Here is an 18,693-nt window from a genome sequence, read left to right as displayed (position 1 = left end):
TTAAGTTAGCAAATGATTTCTGAAATATAAATGTAAACAAGGCCAACTGGCAATTGTGTCTGGAAGGAAAGATTTTAACACATGATGTTAAAATTCAGAGCTGCATAAGGTGTAAAGCTATTCATCTTATCAAGGCCTTCAGAAATTAATATTCAAAACCTAAAGGTCACAGTAGCCAGAAAGTATTGCCAGTATCCCGCCAAATAAAAGTCTTCATTTCTCAGGGCCAATACCCCTCAAGATGAATCTCTAGAGGGCCTGGGGTAGCAGAGCATGGGAGTGGGTCAGTGAGACTAGAGTGGCCGGGCCGCCTCGCGACAGGGCCCAGTGTATTCACTCTCCGGTTGAGATTCTTCTCCAGATACTTGGAGTGGTACGGAGGGGCAGCATCACGCGTGGGAAGGGGGACGCCCACAACCTACGCTTCTGTCCCATGCATCGTGTAACTGCTATTTGCAGGGTAAAGACAACGAGGCACAGATGCTCCAGGAAGACAGCTACCATAAGTGAGACAGATTAAAGCGTAAAGTGACCCTATTACAACAAGCTGGAAAGGAATAAGCCAAAGCTTCGTTGATGTCCCATGTCCTCTAAGCCCAGCACACCAAGACCAACTCAAACTCTCTGCCACAGAAAGTAGACACATCCTCAGTGAGAGAGGCCAGAAAAAGAACACCACCAGATTTGGGTCAGAGCTGGGAAGGATGAACGGGTGGGATAACCTCTGCACACGGTAGGAACTCCAACGGCGATGACACCCTCTGAGCCACGATCAGCACACCCAGAATGCCATTTCTCCCAAACTACCCAGGGCAGCAAATCCTAGGCTATGCTAGCCATGAGAGTACCTGAGGAGCTCTCAAGAGAGCCAGCACCCAGGCCAGCAACTCATCCCAGTGAAATATGACTCTCCCTGTGAACCTAGGATTCAGTACAGTGGGAAACTCCCCGAGCGAGTACTGCTCACCTGACCACAGCAAAGCCTACTGACAATTCAGCTGACACCACAGTGTAACAAAAAGATAGCCAAATAAACTTGGGCTTTCTTTCCTCCATTCTGTTTATACTTCTTTCAGACCCCTCAGTAAAATTTTAAAACTACAATTTCAACTGAATCTCTACCAAAAAATAGCTACAGCCACTCATTCTCAGGTACCCATTTCAGCCTTAGACACTGTATTTTCTGATCTCATTGTCAAAGTCTAAGGACCTATTTAATACCCACCCATGACAGCAGCTCACATTTACTGGGCACTGTCACAGGTTCATGTATCGATTCACAGAGGAGCGGCTCACCAACCTCAGACGAGGAAGCTCACAGGGAAGGTCAGGACTCAGGCCCTGGCCAGTGAGTGGCAGAGCTGGAGCTGGACCCTCATAACAGGACTTCGGCCACAGCCTCTAAATTCTCAAGATCCTGGTGCTAGCTGGAAGGATGTATCCCCACTTCTGTGAAGCCAGAACCCCAAGGAATACAGGGATCCAGACCACAAGCTTGGATCCTTTCATCACTGCATGTGAACTCTAAGTAAAAATTCTATTTCTCCAGTTCTCTCAGATTGGAGCAGAAACATAAAGTCTTCCACAGACATTTCAGAAAATAGAGAAGAAGCACTTCTTATGGCCCAGATCAAGGTAAACTAAATCCTGTTAAATCGTTAAACCAAACTCAAAGGTCTCCACAATTAAAATCCTTCCTAGGGTTAAAACCCATGCTTCCTGTGTTACTACTTCGTTAGCAAGTAGAAAGATCACTGAGGTGGCTTCCTGATAGACAGACTCGCAAGCACAAGCAGGCACACAGATCTAGAAAAGATAGGTCTGGAGGTGACACCAAGTCTAACATAGCTCAGCACCAATCAAGCCACCTACCCACAGCCCCATATAGGGATGTAGAAATAGGCACTGTCCTCTCCAGAGGCTACCCTGTCACAATCCCACCACAGACTATAATAGTATCTGCTACTACACCAAGAGGGAGGACAAATTCAAGAGACTAATGAATCTATTAGCACCAAACTCTGACCAGACCCCTCACAGTTCCCCCAATCTGCCTTGTTATGTGCGGAAATACTTTAAAGCTGATTTCAAGAGTGAGCCAATGTGTAGATGTACCAGAATTTCTGTATCCATTACTCCACTGAGGGGCATCTGGGCTGTTTCCAGCTTCTGGCTATTACAAATAAGGCTGCTACAAACATGGTTGAGCAAATGTCCTTACTGTGTACTTGAGCATCTTTTGGACATATGCCTAGGAGTGGTATAGCTGGATCTTGAGGAAGCGCTATTCCTAGTTGTCTGAGGAAGCGCCAGATTGCTTTCCAGAGTGGTTGTATAAGTTTACATTCCCACCAGCAATGGAGGAGAGTTCCCCTTTCTCCACAACCTCTCCAGCATGTGTTGTCACTTGAGTTTTTGATCTTAGCCATTCTGATGGGTGTAAGGTGAAATCTTAGGGTTGTTTTGATTTGCATTTCCTTTATGGCTAAGGATGTTGAACATTTCTTTAAGTGTTTCTCTGCCATTCGATATTCCTCTATTGAGAATTCTCTGTTTAGCTCTGTAATCCATTTTTTAATTGGATTACTTGATTTGTTGCTGTTTAACTTATTACTCAGCAATAAAAAAAAAAAAAAAAAACAAGGAAATCATGAAATTTGCAGGTAAATGGTGGGATATGGAAAAGATCATCCTGAGTGAGCTAGCCCAGAAGCAGAAAGATGCACATGGTATATACTCACTCATATAGACATATAATATAGGATAAACCTACTAAAATCTGTACACCTAAAGAAACTAATCAAGAGGGAGGACTCTGGCTAAAATGCTCAATCCCTACCCAGAAAGGCAAAGAGGATGGACATCAGAAGAAGGAGAAAAGAGGGAACAAGTCAGGAGCCTGACACAGAGGACCTCTGAAAGGCTCTGCCCTGCAGACTATCAACGCAGATGCTAAGACTAATGGGCAACCTTTGGGCAGAGTGCAGGGAATCTTATGAAATAAGTGGAAAACAGTAAGATCTGGAGAGGACAGGAACTCCACAAGGAGAGCAACAGAATCAAAAAATCTGAGCACAGGGGTCTTTCCTGAGACTGATATTCCAACCAAGGACCATGCATGGAGATAACCTAAGACCCCTGCACAGATGTAGCCCATGGCAGTTCAGTATCTAAGTGGGTTCCATTGTAATAGAAACAGGGACTATCTCTGACATGAACTGATTGGCCTGCCCCTGAGGGGGGAGCAGCATTACCAGGCCACTCCTGATAAGACCTAATTGACTAGGATCAGAAGGAAGGAAAAGAAGACCTCCCCTATCAGTGGACTTGGGGAGGGGCAAGCATGCAGAGGGTTGAGGAAGGGAAGGATTGGGATGGGAGGAGGGAGGGAACCACAGGGGGGATACAAAGTGAATAAAGTGTAATTAATAAAGAATTAAAAAAAGAAAAAGAAAAAAGAAAAAAGAGTGAGCCAAGATATCCCAGGGCCTCGCTGGTGGGGAATCAGCCACAAGAGGGCACTGCTGAAACAAAGACACTGCCATCTAGCTGGACAACCGGGAGGCTGTTGGGTTCCAGTTTCTCTAGGGCTGAATTAAGAAGCAGGTAGTATGAGATCAAAGCCTCCCTTTATAGTTTTGAAGCATTAAGAAAATTAAGACCTTCTTTAATGGTCTTTAATTTACAAGACTGTGGGTTTAAATTGCTCATTGATTTTTTTTTTTCCCTAATTCTAAAATAATTGTTTGGTTTGGTTTTTTAGACACAAATGAAACTTTAGAGTAGTGGACATACTATATTTTCTCTATGGTTTTACAGTCAGCTGATTAGAGCAGAACAGGAAAGAAAGAAGGCCAGATAGTGCTTTGCTGGTTCCATAGTGCTCTGTTCTCCTCCCACTTATTGCAGGCAGCCTGAAAAGCTGAGTAGACACTCAATACTGAAGTCTTCTAGTGATTGCTAACTGACGGCTGGGGAGTACCTCTTATTTTAAAGACAACTGTTTTCCTGTGTCTATGCTGGCTTACTAATATGGCTTGTTAACAGCAGTGTGTTTAGCATGGAAATTCCTCAGACCAATCCCGGGCTCCTCTCTGTAAGAGTCCCTGAAACGCCAACAAGAGATGTTGTGCAGTCACCAGAAGCTGGTGCTTTCCTTGTGGACAGAAAGCTTTGCACAGCCTCTATCTGCCCTTAAACCCGGGAGGTTGTCGTCTAACTCCAAAGAGGAGGGCTACATTTCTTCTGACTTCCCTCAGAAAGCATCACCTGCTTCCACAACCCCAGCAAACACCCTATCCTGTAGCCACACAGTGCTCTCCATCCCGCTGCACAGCCCTGGGTTCAAGTAAAGCAAGGAAACCCAACAATTCATTGACTAGGTTAAAATGAAGCTCCGTCGAGGCTTTCCATTCATCTGTGTCTGAAGGCATTCTGCAGATTACTATAATAAACTGGCTTCCCCTCAAAACTTCCTTGTCTCTATCACATCATTCCCACACGTGTAACAGCATCAGCCTGGGTTTCACAACCACAGTCTTCTATGCCACACTCTCCACTTTCAGTGTAGACAAACCAGCCATCTTGAACCCAAAGTCATCCTTTCTTTTCAGCCATCCTTCCTCATTTATGTGTGTGGTAGGAGGCTGCCCTCTCTTTGCACCTGGTAGCTGGAATAATTCCCTTTCTCCCACACAAAAGCTTTCCACTGGTTTCTCCACCTCCTCTCACATCAGCACCACACACTCAGCTCTGGCACTACTGAAAGACAATCTGTATATGAACCTGAGCCAGTTCCTACAGCTCACTGAATGTCTTGACAAAGCAAAACGGAGCTAAAATCCACCTTATTTGGTTCTTCAGAGGATTTAACATGACAGAACACCAAGTCTGATTCAAGGCAAACTCAAATATCAGTTTCTCTTCCTGTACCAACTCCTCTATCGTACTAGGTACCCTTTCTACAGTTTTAATTCCTCCTTCCCCATTACTGATGTTTGAGTCTTCTAGATACAATTTCAACATCTACATTGCCTCAAAAGGTCAGTCTCTCCTCCACGAACCACTTCTAAACCAGATACATTTCTTGAATGTCAAAATGCATGCAAATCACTGCAGGCCTTGCCAAATATATATTGCCAAATCACGTATATACATGTATATGTATACAAATGGGGTGTGGTGGCCCATGCCTAATCCCAACATGCAGGTAGGGGGGTGGTGGTAGTGGTAATCCTGAGATTCTTCACTCTAACAAGTTCCCAGGGAATACCACTGACTCGGATGCAGAACATGTTAGTATTTTCATGCTCCCATACTCAGGATTTTAACCCAGGTCAAAAGGATCCATGTTAACATAAGAAGACCTAAAACAAGTATCTACGATATGTAAAAATGCTACTGAGAACACAGGGAGAGGCCCAGGAATGATGCCCGTATACTCCAGCAAGCAATGAAGCCCGAGTTCTTCCACCTGTGTTAATGCACACCCAGCTCTCCTCCAACGTCCTGCTTTTGCTCATTCAGGACTATTGCTTGTCTTTTTGCTCTGAATGAAATGTCATCATCAGTGTCTTTTAGGTCATCTGGAGGTGTTTTGTTCTCATCTCTGTGGAACACATTTATTTCTTAAACAAATACTAACGTCAGTCTAGGTTGTGGACTCTGCAGAAGCATTCCTTCAGGAATCTTTTCTATAGCATACAGTGATGCACAGATGAAACAGGGCTTGGTTTGATATTTATTTCCTATGCTCTGTATCACAGCAGGACTCAGGCTTAGGGGTTTATTTCCAAGACTTAAGTATACCAAGGTCACACTCCTGACACCAAATGCTGCATCTTGAATCCTTCAAGATGAAACCCATATCCAAGTTTTGAAACCATTTAAGTTATAATCATCGTACTTAAAATGGTGAAAAAAATAACATTTAAAAGATTAAATTATCAGGCTTATATGAGTATTCCTATCTGATAATCAAAAAGTTGAATTACAAAAGGCTAATTTTATATATATTCAACAAAAAGAGTAGTAAGGGTCTTTTAAGTATCTTAGGGCAATCCTGTTTTTCTTGATAAGAAAACAACAACAAAAGCAGACTTTGAGAATGTCACACCATACCATTTCTTGTGAAACATAATCTGGACTTTTTGTGTCAGCAGAGTAAAAAGAGAAGTCATAGGTGAAGGTCTTGGTCCGTTCCCTGCCTGAGTCCCCAGTTCCTCCTTCTGGGATCTGGAAAGACAATTTTGATAATAATAAGAAGAAAATGAGGTGATAATAATAACATAAAGAGTAAAGTTGATTGACAAGTGACCCAAATTAGGAAACAAAATCTGTAACTAAAACACATGAGATGATCAACATTTGCAATATATGAACTCAGCACTTAATTCCTATTGGTCTCCCTCAAGATCGAATAAAGATAAGTAAATAAAACATAAGTCCAGGGTCTGTATCCTCACCGCCAGCTGTGGTCTTCACTAATACAATTAGCTGACATGAACACAATGTCCAACCACACTCTGTCTGCTTCTCTTCATGACTCGGACTGTTTCCTCCAGTAGGTAACCCCAGAGATGGACACTGAACAACTTCAGGGGTGCTGAACACTGATTCCTATAAAGGTGGTGCCCTCTGGAGCTGTGTGATTTGGTGATCCCATGAAAACTCCAAGTCAGATATCTCCTCTTCCATGAAGTTTCCCTGTTACTCCACCTAAAAAACTATCTCTCTCTTTTCTGAATGAAAACTCTCTGGAGATATATCATAGTGTGAGGTTATCACGGATGTTTACATACACCTTATATTCTATGCTCTGAGCTTAAACTGAACCCCAAAACTATCCAGATATTCCCAAAACCTTATACCTTGGACATATCGTAAATAGCTTCAATGAAAAGTGTACTTTTCTACATAATTCCCTTTAAAAAAAAAAAAAACCTTAACAATGGAAAAACAGTACATTAAAACTATGAATATCTCTACTGGGTGCAATAGTGGCACAAATGTTATAGAGGAAACAACTACTGACAGGCTTTGAGGTCCACTTGACAGAAGGAAATGTATGGCCGCTATGATGAATCTGAATACGAACCCATGGGTAGGATACTCACAGGCCCCAGGGGTAAATTTATTCCTATTATATTTGCTAAATGCACATAGTATCAAAGTATCTTCTAAATGTATATCTTTATATCCACAGATTAGAGCAATTCTCAAACCTCATCAGAGCAGTTTCTTTGTTCAATGAATGGTGGTTAACACAGAAATTCACAACTGGTCAATGTGCAGAAAAAAAGGTATTTATAGAGTACTTAGCCAAAAACGGAATATCTATATCACATGCTATCCCCAGAGATCCAGTGACCATTACAGAACCAGCGCAGAAAAACTTTAAGAGCCAGAGTCTAGGGAGGACTAGAGTGAAACAGTCTTCTAGACAGGAGGACCAGAGACCACTGTGCTCATGAACTCACAGGAGTTATGGCTGCCTGCACAAGACCTGCACAAACTCAAACCAGCCAACATTTCAGCCAGCAGGAGGGGCTCGTGAAGAGCTATGAACAGTTGATGGCTACTGGAGAAGGAAAAGTCTCCTTTTGTAATGCTGTGGCCCCTGGTAGATTAACCATCCTCCAGTGGTCCCTCAGCCATGACTATACAGGTAGCACAGACTGGACTCAGAGGATAATATTTTAAAGATAGACAGAGAGACAAACAGACAGACAGACAGACAAGGATATGAAGTTGGGAAAGCAGGCAGACAAGAAAGTGACATGGAGAAGATAGGGCATCTGGGAGGGTTAGGAGAAGGAAGGGCAAATGGTGAATATAATCAAAATATGTTATATGCATAAATTTACAAAGATTAGTAAAATAGTAAAAAGTAAATTTTAAAGAAAAATTTTGACATCTATTCTAGTTACTAAGTCATCAAAGTAGGAACTGTGTATAAAACAAAAAGGGCAACAGAGTAATCAAGGAATAAAGATCCTGTAACACACACGAAAGAGGATTCAACCAAAGCAGTGTGAACACAAAGATGCATAAAGTAAAGGAAAGGTAGCTATTAGCAAGAGACAGAAAAACCAGAAGAGGCCTGAGAAGATGAGAGGTCAAAGAAGGGAGGCTTGGGCAGACGGCAGACTGTGCTGAACTCTTTGGTAAGTACAAGGAGAAAGCAGGGAACTAACTCCTCAAGCAAAGGCACAAGGCCTCCAGAGCAAGGCCTCCGGGAAGACAGTACTATTCTTTCCTGTCTCTGGGGAGCAAGTTGCACTACTCGGAAAGTAATCTCAGGGTATCCACTGACCAGGACCATGAGTTAATAGCAATCTATTCCTCAGACACTTGGCCATGGAGCAGCAGGCCTCAGAAGCCCAACCCTAAGATCTGAAGAGTGCTAAGCCCTGAAAGCACAAGATGTCTTAGTATTACTTTATAACCCTGCTTCCTCCTTGAGTAAAAAGCATTCAAGGTCCTTCCTTATCCAGTATGCTAATGAAATAAAGAGTATATTTTAAAGGCAAAAAGAAGAATGTACCATTTTGGAAAAATTGTTTTTTCATCTAATTTTTCCCAGAAAGTAATGCAGCTTTTATTGTTTCCTTTTTCATCTTCTCAGTTAATGAAAAACAATAGTTGTCAGATCATCACGGATCAGAATACATGATGGGTTATCATTAACAAAGCAGAATGAAGAACTGGGGCTGTAGCCCAGCTGGTAGAGTGCCTGCCTAGCACACATGAGGCTCTGGGTTTGATCCCCAGCAGAGCACAAACCAGGCCTGATGGTACATGTACACAATGCTACCACGGAGGAGATGGGGCAGGAGAATCAGAAGTTCAAGGTCATACTCATCCAACGTTTGAGTCCAACCTATGCTATTTGAGATCCTGTCTCAAAACAAACAAATCTAGGGTCAACATTGGTTCAGAACTTCACAGAATACAGGCAACTATCAGGCTAGAATACAGGGTAGAAATGACAAGTTCTTTTTCACAGACCAGAGAAACAGTTTCAGTCTGACCAGATGAAACCGGAGAGAGAAAGGCACCAGCCTCAGGGCAAGGCTTCGGCTTCAGGCCTAAGCCTCAGCAGAGAGCACACAGACCCTGCTAACTGCACTGAGTTAGCGCGTTAACTCGGAGGTGCAGAAGGGTCAGGGGCCTCATCCATCTGCACCAGCCTCACAGAGAGTGAGTGTGGAGCTCTCAGAGCTGCAGCGGGGCCCAGGCATCACTTGCCTTTAAGTTTGTGATTGTCGTTTTGCTTTTCTCCATTTGAATGATAAACTTGGCCTCCAGGTCCTTTTCCCTACAACATAAATAAAACAATATAGGTTAGGAGACAAAAGATTATTTTGAAACAAACCTGTTTCATTTGCTTTTCACACAAGGGTCTTTTCTTTAAATGACATCTGAAAAGTAATCCCAGATAACACTGCTCCCAAATCCTTGCTAACTATAAACCTGAAGACATATAACACAGATGCTATCATCAGAAACAATGACTAACCAGTCACTGTGCTGTCAAAATCTGAATTTTTTCTAACTATAAGACAACATGTCAGCAATGAAAATGTCAGGCACCATGCAGGACGGAGCATCATGCAAAAGGCAGCCCTCTCTCTCTCATCCTGGATGAAAACTAAGTCAAAAGCTTGGGTGCTCACAACTGTAGCTATTCCCAGGAGCAGCAGTGTTCTGCCCCTCCTCTCAGCACCTTAATCCACTGGGAACTCTTACAGAGCAGTAAACAGGGAGGCAGTGAAATTCTGAAGAGCTCAATTCTCCAGAACAGCACTATATATTAAGTAGCAAGGGCCTATAATCCCAGGATTTAGGAGATTGAGGCAGAAAGACCATGAATTCAAAGCCACCCTGGGCTACATGGAGACATCACATCTGAAGAAGAAGAAAAGAGGAAGAAGAAGAAGAAGAAGACTGTTTATCCATAAAAGAATGCCATGCCAATCAAAAAGGACTGACAACATTATCTCTCTGGCATTATGACACAGTCACCAAGACACATGATTTAAGCAGAGTGAAAGGCAGAAAAAGCACACAGGCCCCTCATGGTCTGACTTCAGTATCTCTTACTCAGGAGTAAAACTAACACACATTCAGACTAATCCTAACCTGAATTCTGAATTTTTAACATCTCCTAGACTAGTGACCCATGCACTCCACTTCTCTCTAGCGATGCCAGGCAGCAGCTGCTGCAGAGTCAGATGCCAAATGGCCACGGAATCATATACCCTATAGTATTCCCTGCATATTATACTGTGGTAACAAGCTGAAAGTCTCTGTAGGCTAAATGCACCCAGAACATTGTGGTTTATTATATTCTTAATTTATAATAGGTGTAGAGACAAAATCCAAAGTCAAATCCAAAGTTCAAAGACAATGTATATAGGATGATATTGCTTATATGTAAAGAACAAAATGACAACCTTAGTCTTTTTCAAAAGGCTACATATGGAGAAAGAAGAAATTGGAAGAGAAGGGGCAATACAGGAGCAAGATTTTTCTGAATATTACTTGATTTATAGACCACTTTAAAAAAAATGATGTATGTGGGGTGGGAGAGATGGCTCAGGGGTCAAGGACACTGTCTGCTCTTCCATAGGTCCTGAGTTCAATTCCCAGCAACCACATAGTGGCTCACAACCATCTATACAGGGATCTGATGCCCTCTTCTGGCATATAGGTGTACATGCAGATAGAGCACTCACCTACATAAAATAAATAAATCTTTAAAAAAATAATGCATGTAAAAATAAATCTGATTAAACAATATAAAATTCAAAAGAAAGTTGAAAACAATGAATTAAACTTTGTACAGCACAGTAGAAGGACATCTCTATCAGCCATGGAGAATTCTGACTATGCAATATGACATGATTAGTTATCTTTGGTGGTCACTCTGAAATAATTCATGAATACTTATGCTGGCATCATTCAGAGCTACTGCCAGCAGGCCTATAGATTAAAAAACAAACAAACAAAAGACGGATGAGGTATGGATTCTGAATGGGAAATTGTAGCATGAACTTTATCTAAATGAAAGAAAGACTAAGGAAGGGACTGAGGGAAGGTGAGAGGGGGAGAGAGAACAAGAGAGACAAATGAAAAAAAAAAAAAAAACCAGAGTGTATATTCCTAATCTAAAAATCTAAAATCCAAAATGTTCCAAACTAGAAAGCTTCAAGAACCCTGACATGATACCACAAGTGGCAATTTCACACATGACCTCATATGACAGGTCACAGTGAAAATGGAGGCACATGAAATATTATAAAAAACTGCATTTAAGTGTCACTCATGATTAGTTAGGTCCTATCCCTGAGCTATTTCACTCCTTGTATGCTAACATTCCAACATCTGAAACAATCTGAATTCCGAAACCATCTAGTTCCCAGACATTTCAGATAGGGACAAATAACCCCCTAGTTCTGCCTACTGAAAAGAGCCAGAATCACATACTCAAAACGTAGCCAGTAAATACCATTTGCCACTAAAAGAACTCAGGGCTTCTTAAAGAAATTACTCAATCTAAATACCTAAACCTTCTCACTCAAGAAAGCAGGGCCACTGGAGGTCACTAAGACGGTGGGAAGGCAAGTTCTAAAACCAGCAGGGATGTTCCCCAGTGCTCACAACCTCTGGGTTCCTCTCCCCTTGCAGTAAGCTGAACTCAGTGAGCCACTTCCAGCGACTAGAACACAGACAGGCCAAGTAACACTCCTGGGGCTGATCGCAACAGACTGTAATGTCTACCTTGCTGGATCTCATCTTATGCTTGCCCCTCCTCTTAGAACCCTGGTGACTGGGAAGGTCACCCGCCATGTTGTGAGAGGCCCTAAAAAGACCCGCAAACCATGGGTCAGGTTGAGACCCTTAAAGCACCAACCGAAAAAATTAGCACTAGCCGAAGTTGAACTTTTTGAACAAAAATAACTGCAACAAAACATAAGAATATATTCAATCAAGCACATAAATTCTAAATTAAAAATAAAAACCACTCTTATACATCTAATATCAACTTATCAGTAAGCATATACTGTGTGTGTCTTTGTGCTTCTGGGAAACCTCACTCAAGATGATCTTTTCTAGATCCCACCATTTGCCTGCAAATTTCATGATTTCCTTGTTTTTCATTGCTGAGTAGTATTCCATTGTGAAAATGTACCACAATTTCTGTATCCATTCCTCAAGTGAGGGGCATCTGGGTTGTTTCCAGCTTCTAGCTATTACAAATAGCTGCTACAAACATGGTTGAACAAACGTCCTTGTTGTAAACTTGAGCCTCTTTTGGATATATGCCTAAGAGTGGCATAACTGGATCTTGAGGAAGCTCTATTCCTAAGTGTCTGAGAAAGTGCCAGATTGATTTCCAAAGTGGTTGTACAAGTTTACGTTCCCACCAGCAGTGGAGGAGGATTCCCTTTCTCCACAACGTCTCCAGCATGTGTTGTCACTCAACATGGAAAAAGCTTTTCTAAAAGTTACAGCGCACTGGACCTAGGAGAGACCTCAGTCAAAGTGCTTGCTGCACAAGCACAAGGCTTTGGTTCAGATCCCTGGCATGCATGTAAAAGGCTGGGCAGAGCAAGCAGGGCACTGCTGTAATCCCAGGACTGAGAGGAGAAAACCGGCCAGTCAGGGCAGTGGAGTTCCAGGGAGTTCAGGGAGTTCCAGAGCAGATCTGTCTCAAAATACAGGGAATAACTGAGGAATATACCTGATGTCATGATGTCAACTTCTGTCCTCCAGAGGTATAGGCACAAATGCGCACTCACACACGCACGTACGTGTACACACACACACACACACACACACACACACACTACAACATAAGAGAATTGACAACATAAGAGAAATAATTGATGGACTAGACATTTGATATTAAAGGATTACATCTAATGTTTTAGGTGTAATAAAAGCACCATAGTGACTTTAAAGTAACTTTCCCTAGAAAATAATACAAGCTGAAATAATTCAAGTAAAATTACTGGGGATTTACTTTAATCTGATGGTAGGGAACTAATGGAAGGTAACCTTCTACCATCTCAGGATCAAAGAAAAGCCATGAGCATTCCAAGATCCTGTCTCAGTAAATACCATCAGGCCTGCAGGGGATTCCTAGAAGCAGATTTGGCATTTCCAAAAACCAGGCTGAAGAAGACTTCCATGGCATACCACCAGGTCTTAGGTCACTCCATGGTCATATGACCATACAGCAGAAGGCTCCTCAACACTTTTCAAGCACTTGGCCAAGAAAAGCATAGCCACTCCAGCAAGGGCTGCCCATGCTTCATGCACCAGCACTGCAGACTGTCCTAGACAGCTCAGTCAAGATACTCAGAGTACCATCATGATGTCTGCCTGAACCACAGGGCCTCTAACTCAACACACCTCTATGCTTGACTTGCGAATTTTAAAACTACTGCAGTACATAGCTCAGGTAAATAAAACAATGCTCTCTGGAAATGTTAGATATGGTGTGGCTGTCCTCACACCCTTTGAAGGAGAGGGTATTTGACACTGCCTATGGCCCCTGACTCAAGCCCCATGTTCCTGCATCCCCACTGAGAACCTCAGATCAATGGACAAGGTCCTCGACATGCTCGCTTCTGATGCATCACAACAAACATGATGCATTAGTACTTCGAGGTTGTACAGAAACACCAGGTCCTGCTCTACAAGAGCACCAACAGGTGCCACTGAGCGACTTCAATGGAAGAGAAGCATCTTCCTAACAGCGTTTCTCGAGCCTGAGCACTGGTGGAGGGTATCTAGCAGGGCCCCAGAGCTGCTGAGAGGTGAGCTGAGGAGTGGTGGGAGAGGCACAGCGCAAATGTCCAGTGTCGCCTTCTAGGCCAGAGCTTGTCTCAGATGGCTGTCCTCCCCAACAGACAAGAACACCCCAGCGGCCCACACCCAGCCCATGCCTCCCAACTCAGGCCCTGTTCAAACTGTGCCCAGAAGGCAGCAGCACAGGCAGTCCTGAGGACAAGAGGAGTGTGGAGCACTATCTCAGGCCTACGAAGCGGGGTGCCATGTTGACTGACAGCAAGCTGTCCTTAATTCTGATGAGCAGTAAAACCTGGCAAGGCGGAGCTGGCATCAGCCTCTATGACATCTTGCTATCCTGCTCTTACATTTACTATTAGGAAATAAACTCCTAAAATAAACATCTGCTTTTTACACTCTTGTCCTTTGACTTTAAAGTTTTATTTCTAAACTGCAGGGCAGCGTGGGCCAGCTAACCCTCTGCTCTTAAGTGGTACAGAGACTTCTAACCAAGAACACTGGAATGACAAGATCTTACCCAAGAAGCCATCTGAGTATGTGACAGCCAGCTTCCCTCACTCCAAGATCCCGACAAACATCAGCTTCTAGCATTTTCTGTACCCACATTGTCTCCCACTGTCACTGCAGGGTTGCAGTCAAGAGCTTGAGCTCTTCTCATGTCCATCCTCTTTGCCTTTCAGGATGGGGACTGAGCATTTTAGTTGGGGTCCTCTCTTTTGCTTAGTTTGTTTAGATGTACAGATTTTAGTGCGTTTATTTTATGTTGTATGTTTATATGAGTGAGTATATTCCGTGTGTGTCTTTTTGCTTCTGGGACAACTCACTCAGGATGATCCTTTCCAGGTCCCACCATTTACCTGCAAATTTCATGATTTCCTTATTTTTCATTGCTGAGTAATACTCCATTGTATAGATGTACCACAGTTTCTGCATCCATTCTTCAGTTGAGGGGCATCTGGGCTGTTTCCAGCTTCTGGCTATTGCAAATAAAGCTGCTACAAACATGGTTGAGCAAATGTCCTTTTTGTGTACTTGAGCCTGTTTTGGGTATATGCCTAGGAGAGGTATGGCTGGATCTTGAGGAAGCGTATTCCTAGTTGTCTGAGAAAGCGCCAGATTGATTTCCAGAGTATTTTGAAACATAATTGTAGGCCACAAGATAAAGGAGAGGGCTATCTGATCCACAGAGGAAGTTTTACCGGGAATCTACTAACTTATTTCTCTAAGTATCAAGAGTGAAACTGTATGGAAAAAAAAAAAAAAACACATCTTCACAACAAATAATCCTATAGTATTTACAATAAAGATGCTCGCTAAGTACGCTTTGGCCAGAGAAAAAAACGTCATGCTGGTGACTGAAAATATCAGTGCACTCTCCATGCTGGCTGGGGCCACCCTCGGCTGTCTCCGTTCCACACACATGCCAGGGAGCTGTCACACTTGCAAATATTCATAGATGAAGAGCAGGAAGAGGAGGTCTCCAGTGCCCTTGTTCTCCACACCTTGCCGGGCAGTTTGCTCCATGCCCATCATCTACTGGAGATGGTGGATTTTGCTCACCGTCCTTTCTTCACCGCCAGAACCTTAAGTGTCAGGATTCCTCAGAGGCCATGTAAAAATCTATCTTAGCCCAATTCTTTAATCCACTGAGCTACCAAGTCCTGTCCACTCAACCATCTGCTGACCTTGGCCTCTTTTCCCTGCCCATCGCCACTGTTCAAAGCCAGGCCTCTCCTCCTGCTCTCTGCCTCCATTCTCTGCTTCCACAAAGCTTTTGAAAGGCCACCTCACCATGAAGCACCCAGCTTTAAACACCTCTGGTGTTTCTCGAAGGCTACATGGACTGCCCTGTCTCACACTGCTGTTCCAATACTGTATTCCTTCCCGTTGGCCAATGGCCTGCCATGCCTCCAGGTGGGCTCTTGAATACTCGCTCCATATAGCTTTCTGGAGCCCTTTGCCTTTTGTCCTCTCCTCAGCTGTCCTCCAGCAGACAGTGAGCTTCTTCAGCATAAGGCCCGCTGCCAGAGTTGGCATGCTCCTCCAGAGCCTGCAGTTCTGATGGCAGTTGTTCTTTCTGCTGGGTTAACTGATCGAATTACTGTATGAACAGCCCTCACCACAGCCTGTTCAATGACGCCCACCCTCTGCCTACCCTGCTCTCCCACCACCCTACTCAATGACGCCCACCTCTTTCCACAGAACTGACAGCTTTGCAATTCTCACACAAAGCTTGCCTGGGGTCTAGTCTACTTGGCTCCCCCCACTCCCACAGCCTCCTCTCTGCTGATGTGATCTCCCCAGCTAGCCCAGAAAAGCAGGAACCCAGCTTCCTGCGCCGCACACCAGCTCCACCAGGCACAAAAGCAAGCACACTTTACCAGATGGCCCGAGTGCATGGGTTCTCACTTGTTACCTAGCACTGCCAAAGACCAGGCACGGAGAGTTCTGCAGCCTCAGGTCAATTTCCTCTGACATTTAAGAAACATGGGAAATAAATCTTGACATTTGTCTTATATTGAGGAAAATAAATAATCCTAAAATATCATTTGAACATTGATTTGATAATAGAGCAAAATGAACTATGTCTCTCCCCGGCCACTCTGGTGAATTGGGTTTCTCAACCAAAAAGTCAATTACAGCCCCTTCATATAAATAAGTAATTTATCTGAAAGGTCTGGAAACTAGATCATATGATGTTACAAATGAGCCAGCTGGAGCAAGTATGCTGAGTTATAGATCGATAGTGGAGGGCTGAGGCCAGAAAGGAATGGGAAATCTCAAGATATCCAGTCAAGGAAAGAAGATGCTAGCTCTCAGACACATGAGTAAGAAAGTGTTAATTAACCCCCCCCAAAAAAAAACTGGCAATCCAGATATAATTTTTAGTATTTTTTAATTGCTCAACAATTCAAACTGATTCCAACCATTCTGCTAAGGGTGTCTGGTCACTCAATAACATAGTTGGACAAAAGGATGATGAAGCTTTCAAACTGAGCCCCTCCCTCGGATGACCCTTACTAGTTTATTCTAAACCAAAGTGAAACCCTCCTGTTTCGCCTCGCTAAGTCTCATGGTATAAACCAGTATTTCACTGCCTTCATTTTAGTTGCAGGATACTCAACAGCAACAAATTTTAAAATGTATTTTTTAAAAGAATATATAAGCTCCATTTATAATATAATAGAAAGAAGCCCAGGGGGCACTGTTATTAACAGAAAGAGCAAGCAACAAAACAGCTTGCCAACGGCCACCACGCTCGTATTTCAACAGAGCCAAGACAGCATGTATGGCTATGCTTTCATACGCACACCACATTCTGACAGAACAGGCAGAAAGCTGTTTGCCTGGGACCTTTGGAAAGAGAATAAGCAGGGCCTCAAGGGACAAGAAAATGAACTTAAACATTTCACTGGAATTGTTTTAGCATGATTTGATATGACTTCCATAATTAAAATCAATGTAGTTAATTAAAAGACAGCAGCCCCTGTTTCAAAACACTGTGCGCTTCCTACTACTTCCAGACACGTTCAGGGCTGACTCAGCCTCCTCTCCTGGCACCTGGCCACACAGAGGACAATGGCTCGCCCTGCAATCCACACGTTCCTATGCCCTAGTGCACCTTCTGGTGCAGTCTAGATTGGCCTCTGCCCTTCTCCACCCTTTGTGTGCTTCTACTATGCAAAACAACACTCTCAGTTACCTGCCTCTACACAGCTGTGTCTCCTTTTTAAGTGAGAGCTCCAAATAAAATGTGTTGTCTGACCATGCTGAATTTCAGATACTCAAATAGCTTCCACGTATCACTGCCCAAAGAACTCCCCATAACAGCACAGACTCACCCACCAGACTGCACGCCACAAGATCGGCCACACTGACAGACACAGCCAGGAATGTGGGTGAGCAGACTTCCTGGATACCAGAGGAAAGGGCTCCAGGAATACATGCCAGCCTCCTGACATCAGAGTCTAGAACCGAACTCGGGGATCTTGAGCCAGCGTCCCTACAGCTCCCTCTTCTTACGCTGCTCCTGCTTATCGGCTGATCCTGAACACTTCGGCGAGAGTGAGAGAGATCAATGAACAGTCAGAATTGCTGGTGGCTCTTACTTGCTCTCTGCAAAATCAAAACCAAGCCCAGTGTGGCAATGCATGCCTGTGATCCAAGAGCACAGGAGGCTGAGGCAGGAAGATGTGAACTGGAGGTCAGCCTGGCAACAGTTTGAGACTCTCTCAAATAAATAAGTAAATAAATAAGTAAATAAGTAAATAAGAGATATAAAAAAAAAAAACAAAAACAAAAGAAAAGCTTCAGCTCAACTTGAGAAAATGCTGAAGAAAGTGGAATTTTCAGGTGCTCACCCTGATTCCTACTTGATTCTCAGGATCCACCTCATCACACAACAGTCAGCTAAGTCGCTGCACCCTAATGCCAGCCTCAGATGGCAGCAGTAAGGGACAGCAGCACCTCCCTCCTGACCCGCCGGCCACCCCTGCAAGAGTGGACAAAGCCACTGTCACAGCATCACGAACGTCACAGGCAGTAAGCTTCACAGCTGCGGTGCCACAGCAGGTCAAGCTGTAAAGGCTGAGACTTTTATCTCCCTGCCTGACTTGGGAGGGCATCAGAAACCCACAATTAGGCTAAAAGCCAACTGTTCTCCGCAACAGGTTGGGATCCCAGAGAAGCAGCCAATCTGAGGGATGCTAGCAAGGCTCCATTCCTCAGTGCACTCCCTCAGGGTAAAAACAGGAGAAAAGAGAGAAGGGCGCCGGACACTAGAGGAGCTGGGGCACAGAGACCAAGCCTGAGCTGCCCCCATGTACAGCTGCTGCAGAGACCAAGCCTGGGCTGCCCCCCGTGCAGCTGCTG

At 43.8% G+C, this 18,693-nt stretch overlaps 1 protein-coding gene across 6 annotated transcripts in view; it reads right to left on the bottom strand.

Annotated features, from left to right (window-relative positions):
* Kif16b (kinesin family member 16B) overlaps nt 1-18,693 on the bottom strand; it is a 284,108-nt gene that overhangs the window by 243,927 nt on the left and 21,488 nt on the right. For 4 of the 6 annotated variants that reach the window (XM_055602579.1, XM_055602581.1, XM_055602580.1 and 1 more), the window contains exons 1-3: nt 17,664-17,782; nt 9,250-9,319; nt 6,121-6,234 (exon numbers count right to left, since the gene is read on the bottom strand). In XM_055602579.1, coding sequence (XP_055458554.1) covers nt 6,121-6,234; nt 9,250-9,319; nt 17,664-17,767 — 288 coding nt within the window. In that variant the 5' untranslated portion in view covers nt 17,768-17,782. Of the gene's footprint in view, nt 1-6,120; nt 6,235-9,249; nt 9,320-17,663; nt 17,783-18,693 lie in introns of those variants that run through there. The other 2 variants (XM_055602578.1, XM_055602577.1) reach the window with 1 other exon arrangement.

This window comes from Psammomys obesus, unplaced genomic scaffold (genome assembly GCF_907164565.1).
Source record: "Psammomys obesus unplaced genomic scaffold, mPsaObe1.curated_primary_1811, whole genome shotgun sequence".
NCBI classification, from domain to species: domain Eukaryota; kingdom Metazoa; phylum Chordata; class Mammalia; order Rodentia; family Muridae; genus Psammomys; species Psammomys obesus.
The sequence above is the reverse complement of the archived record's forward strand: the minus strand, read 5'-3'. Positions and strand labels throughout refer to the sequence as shown.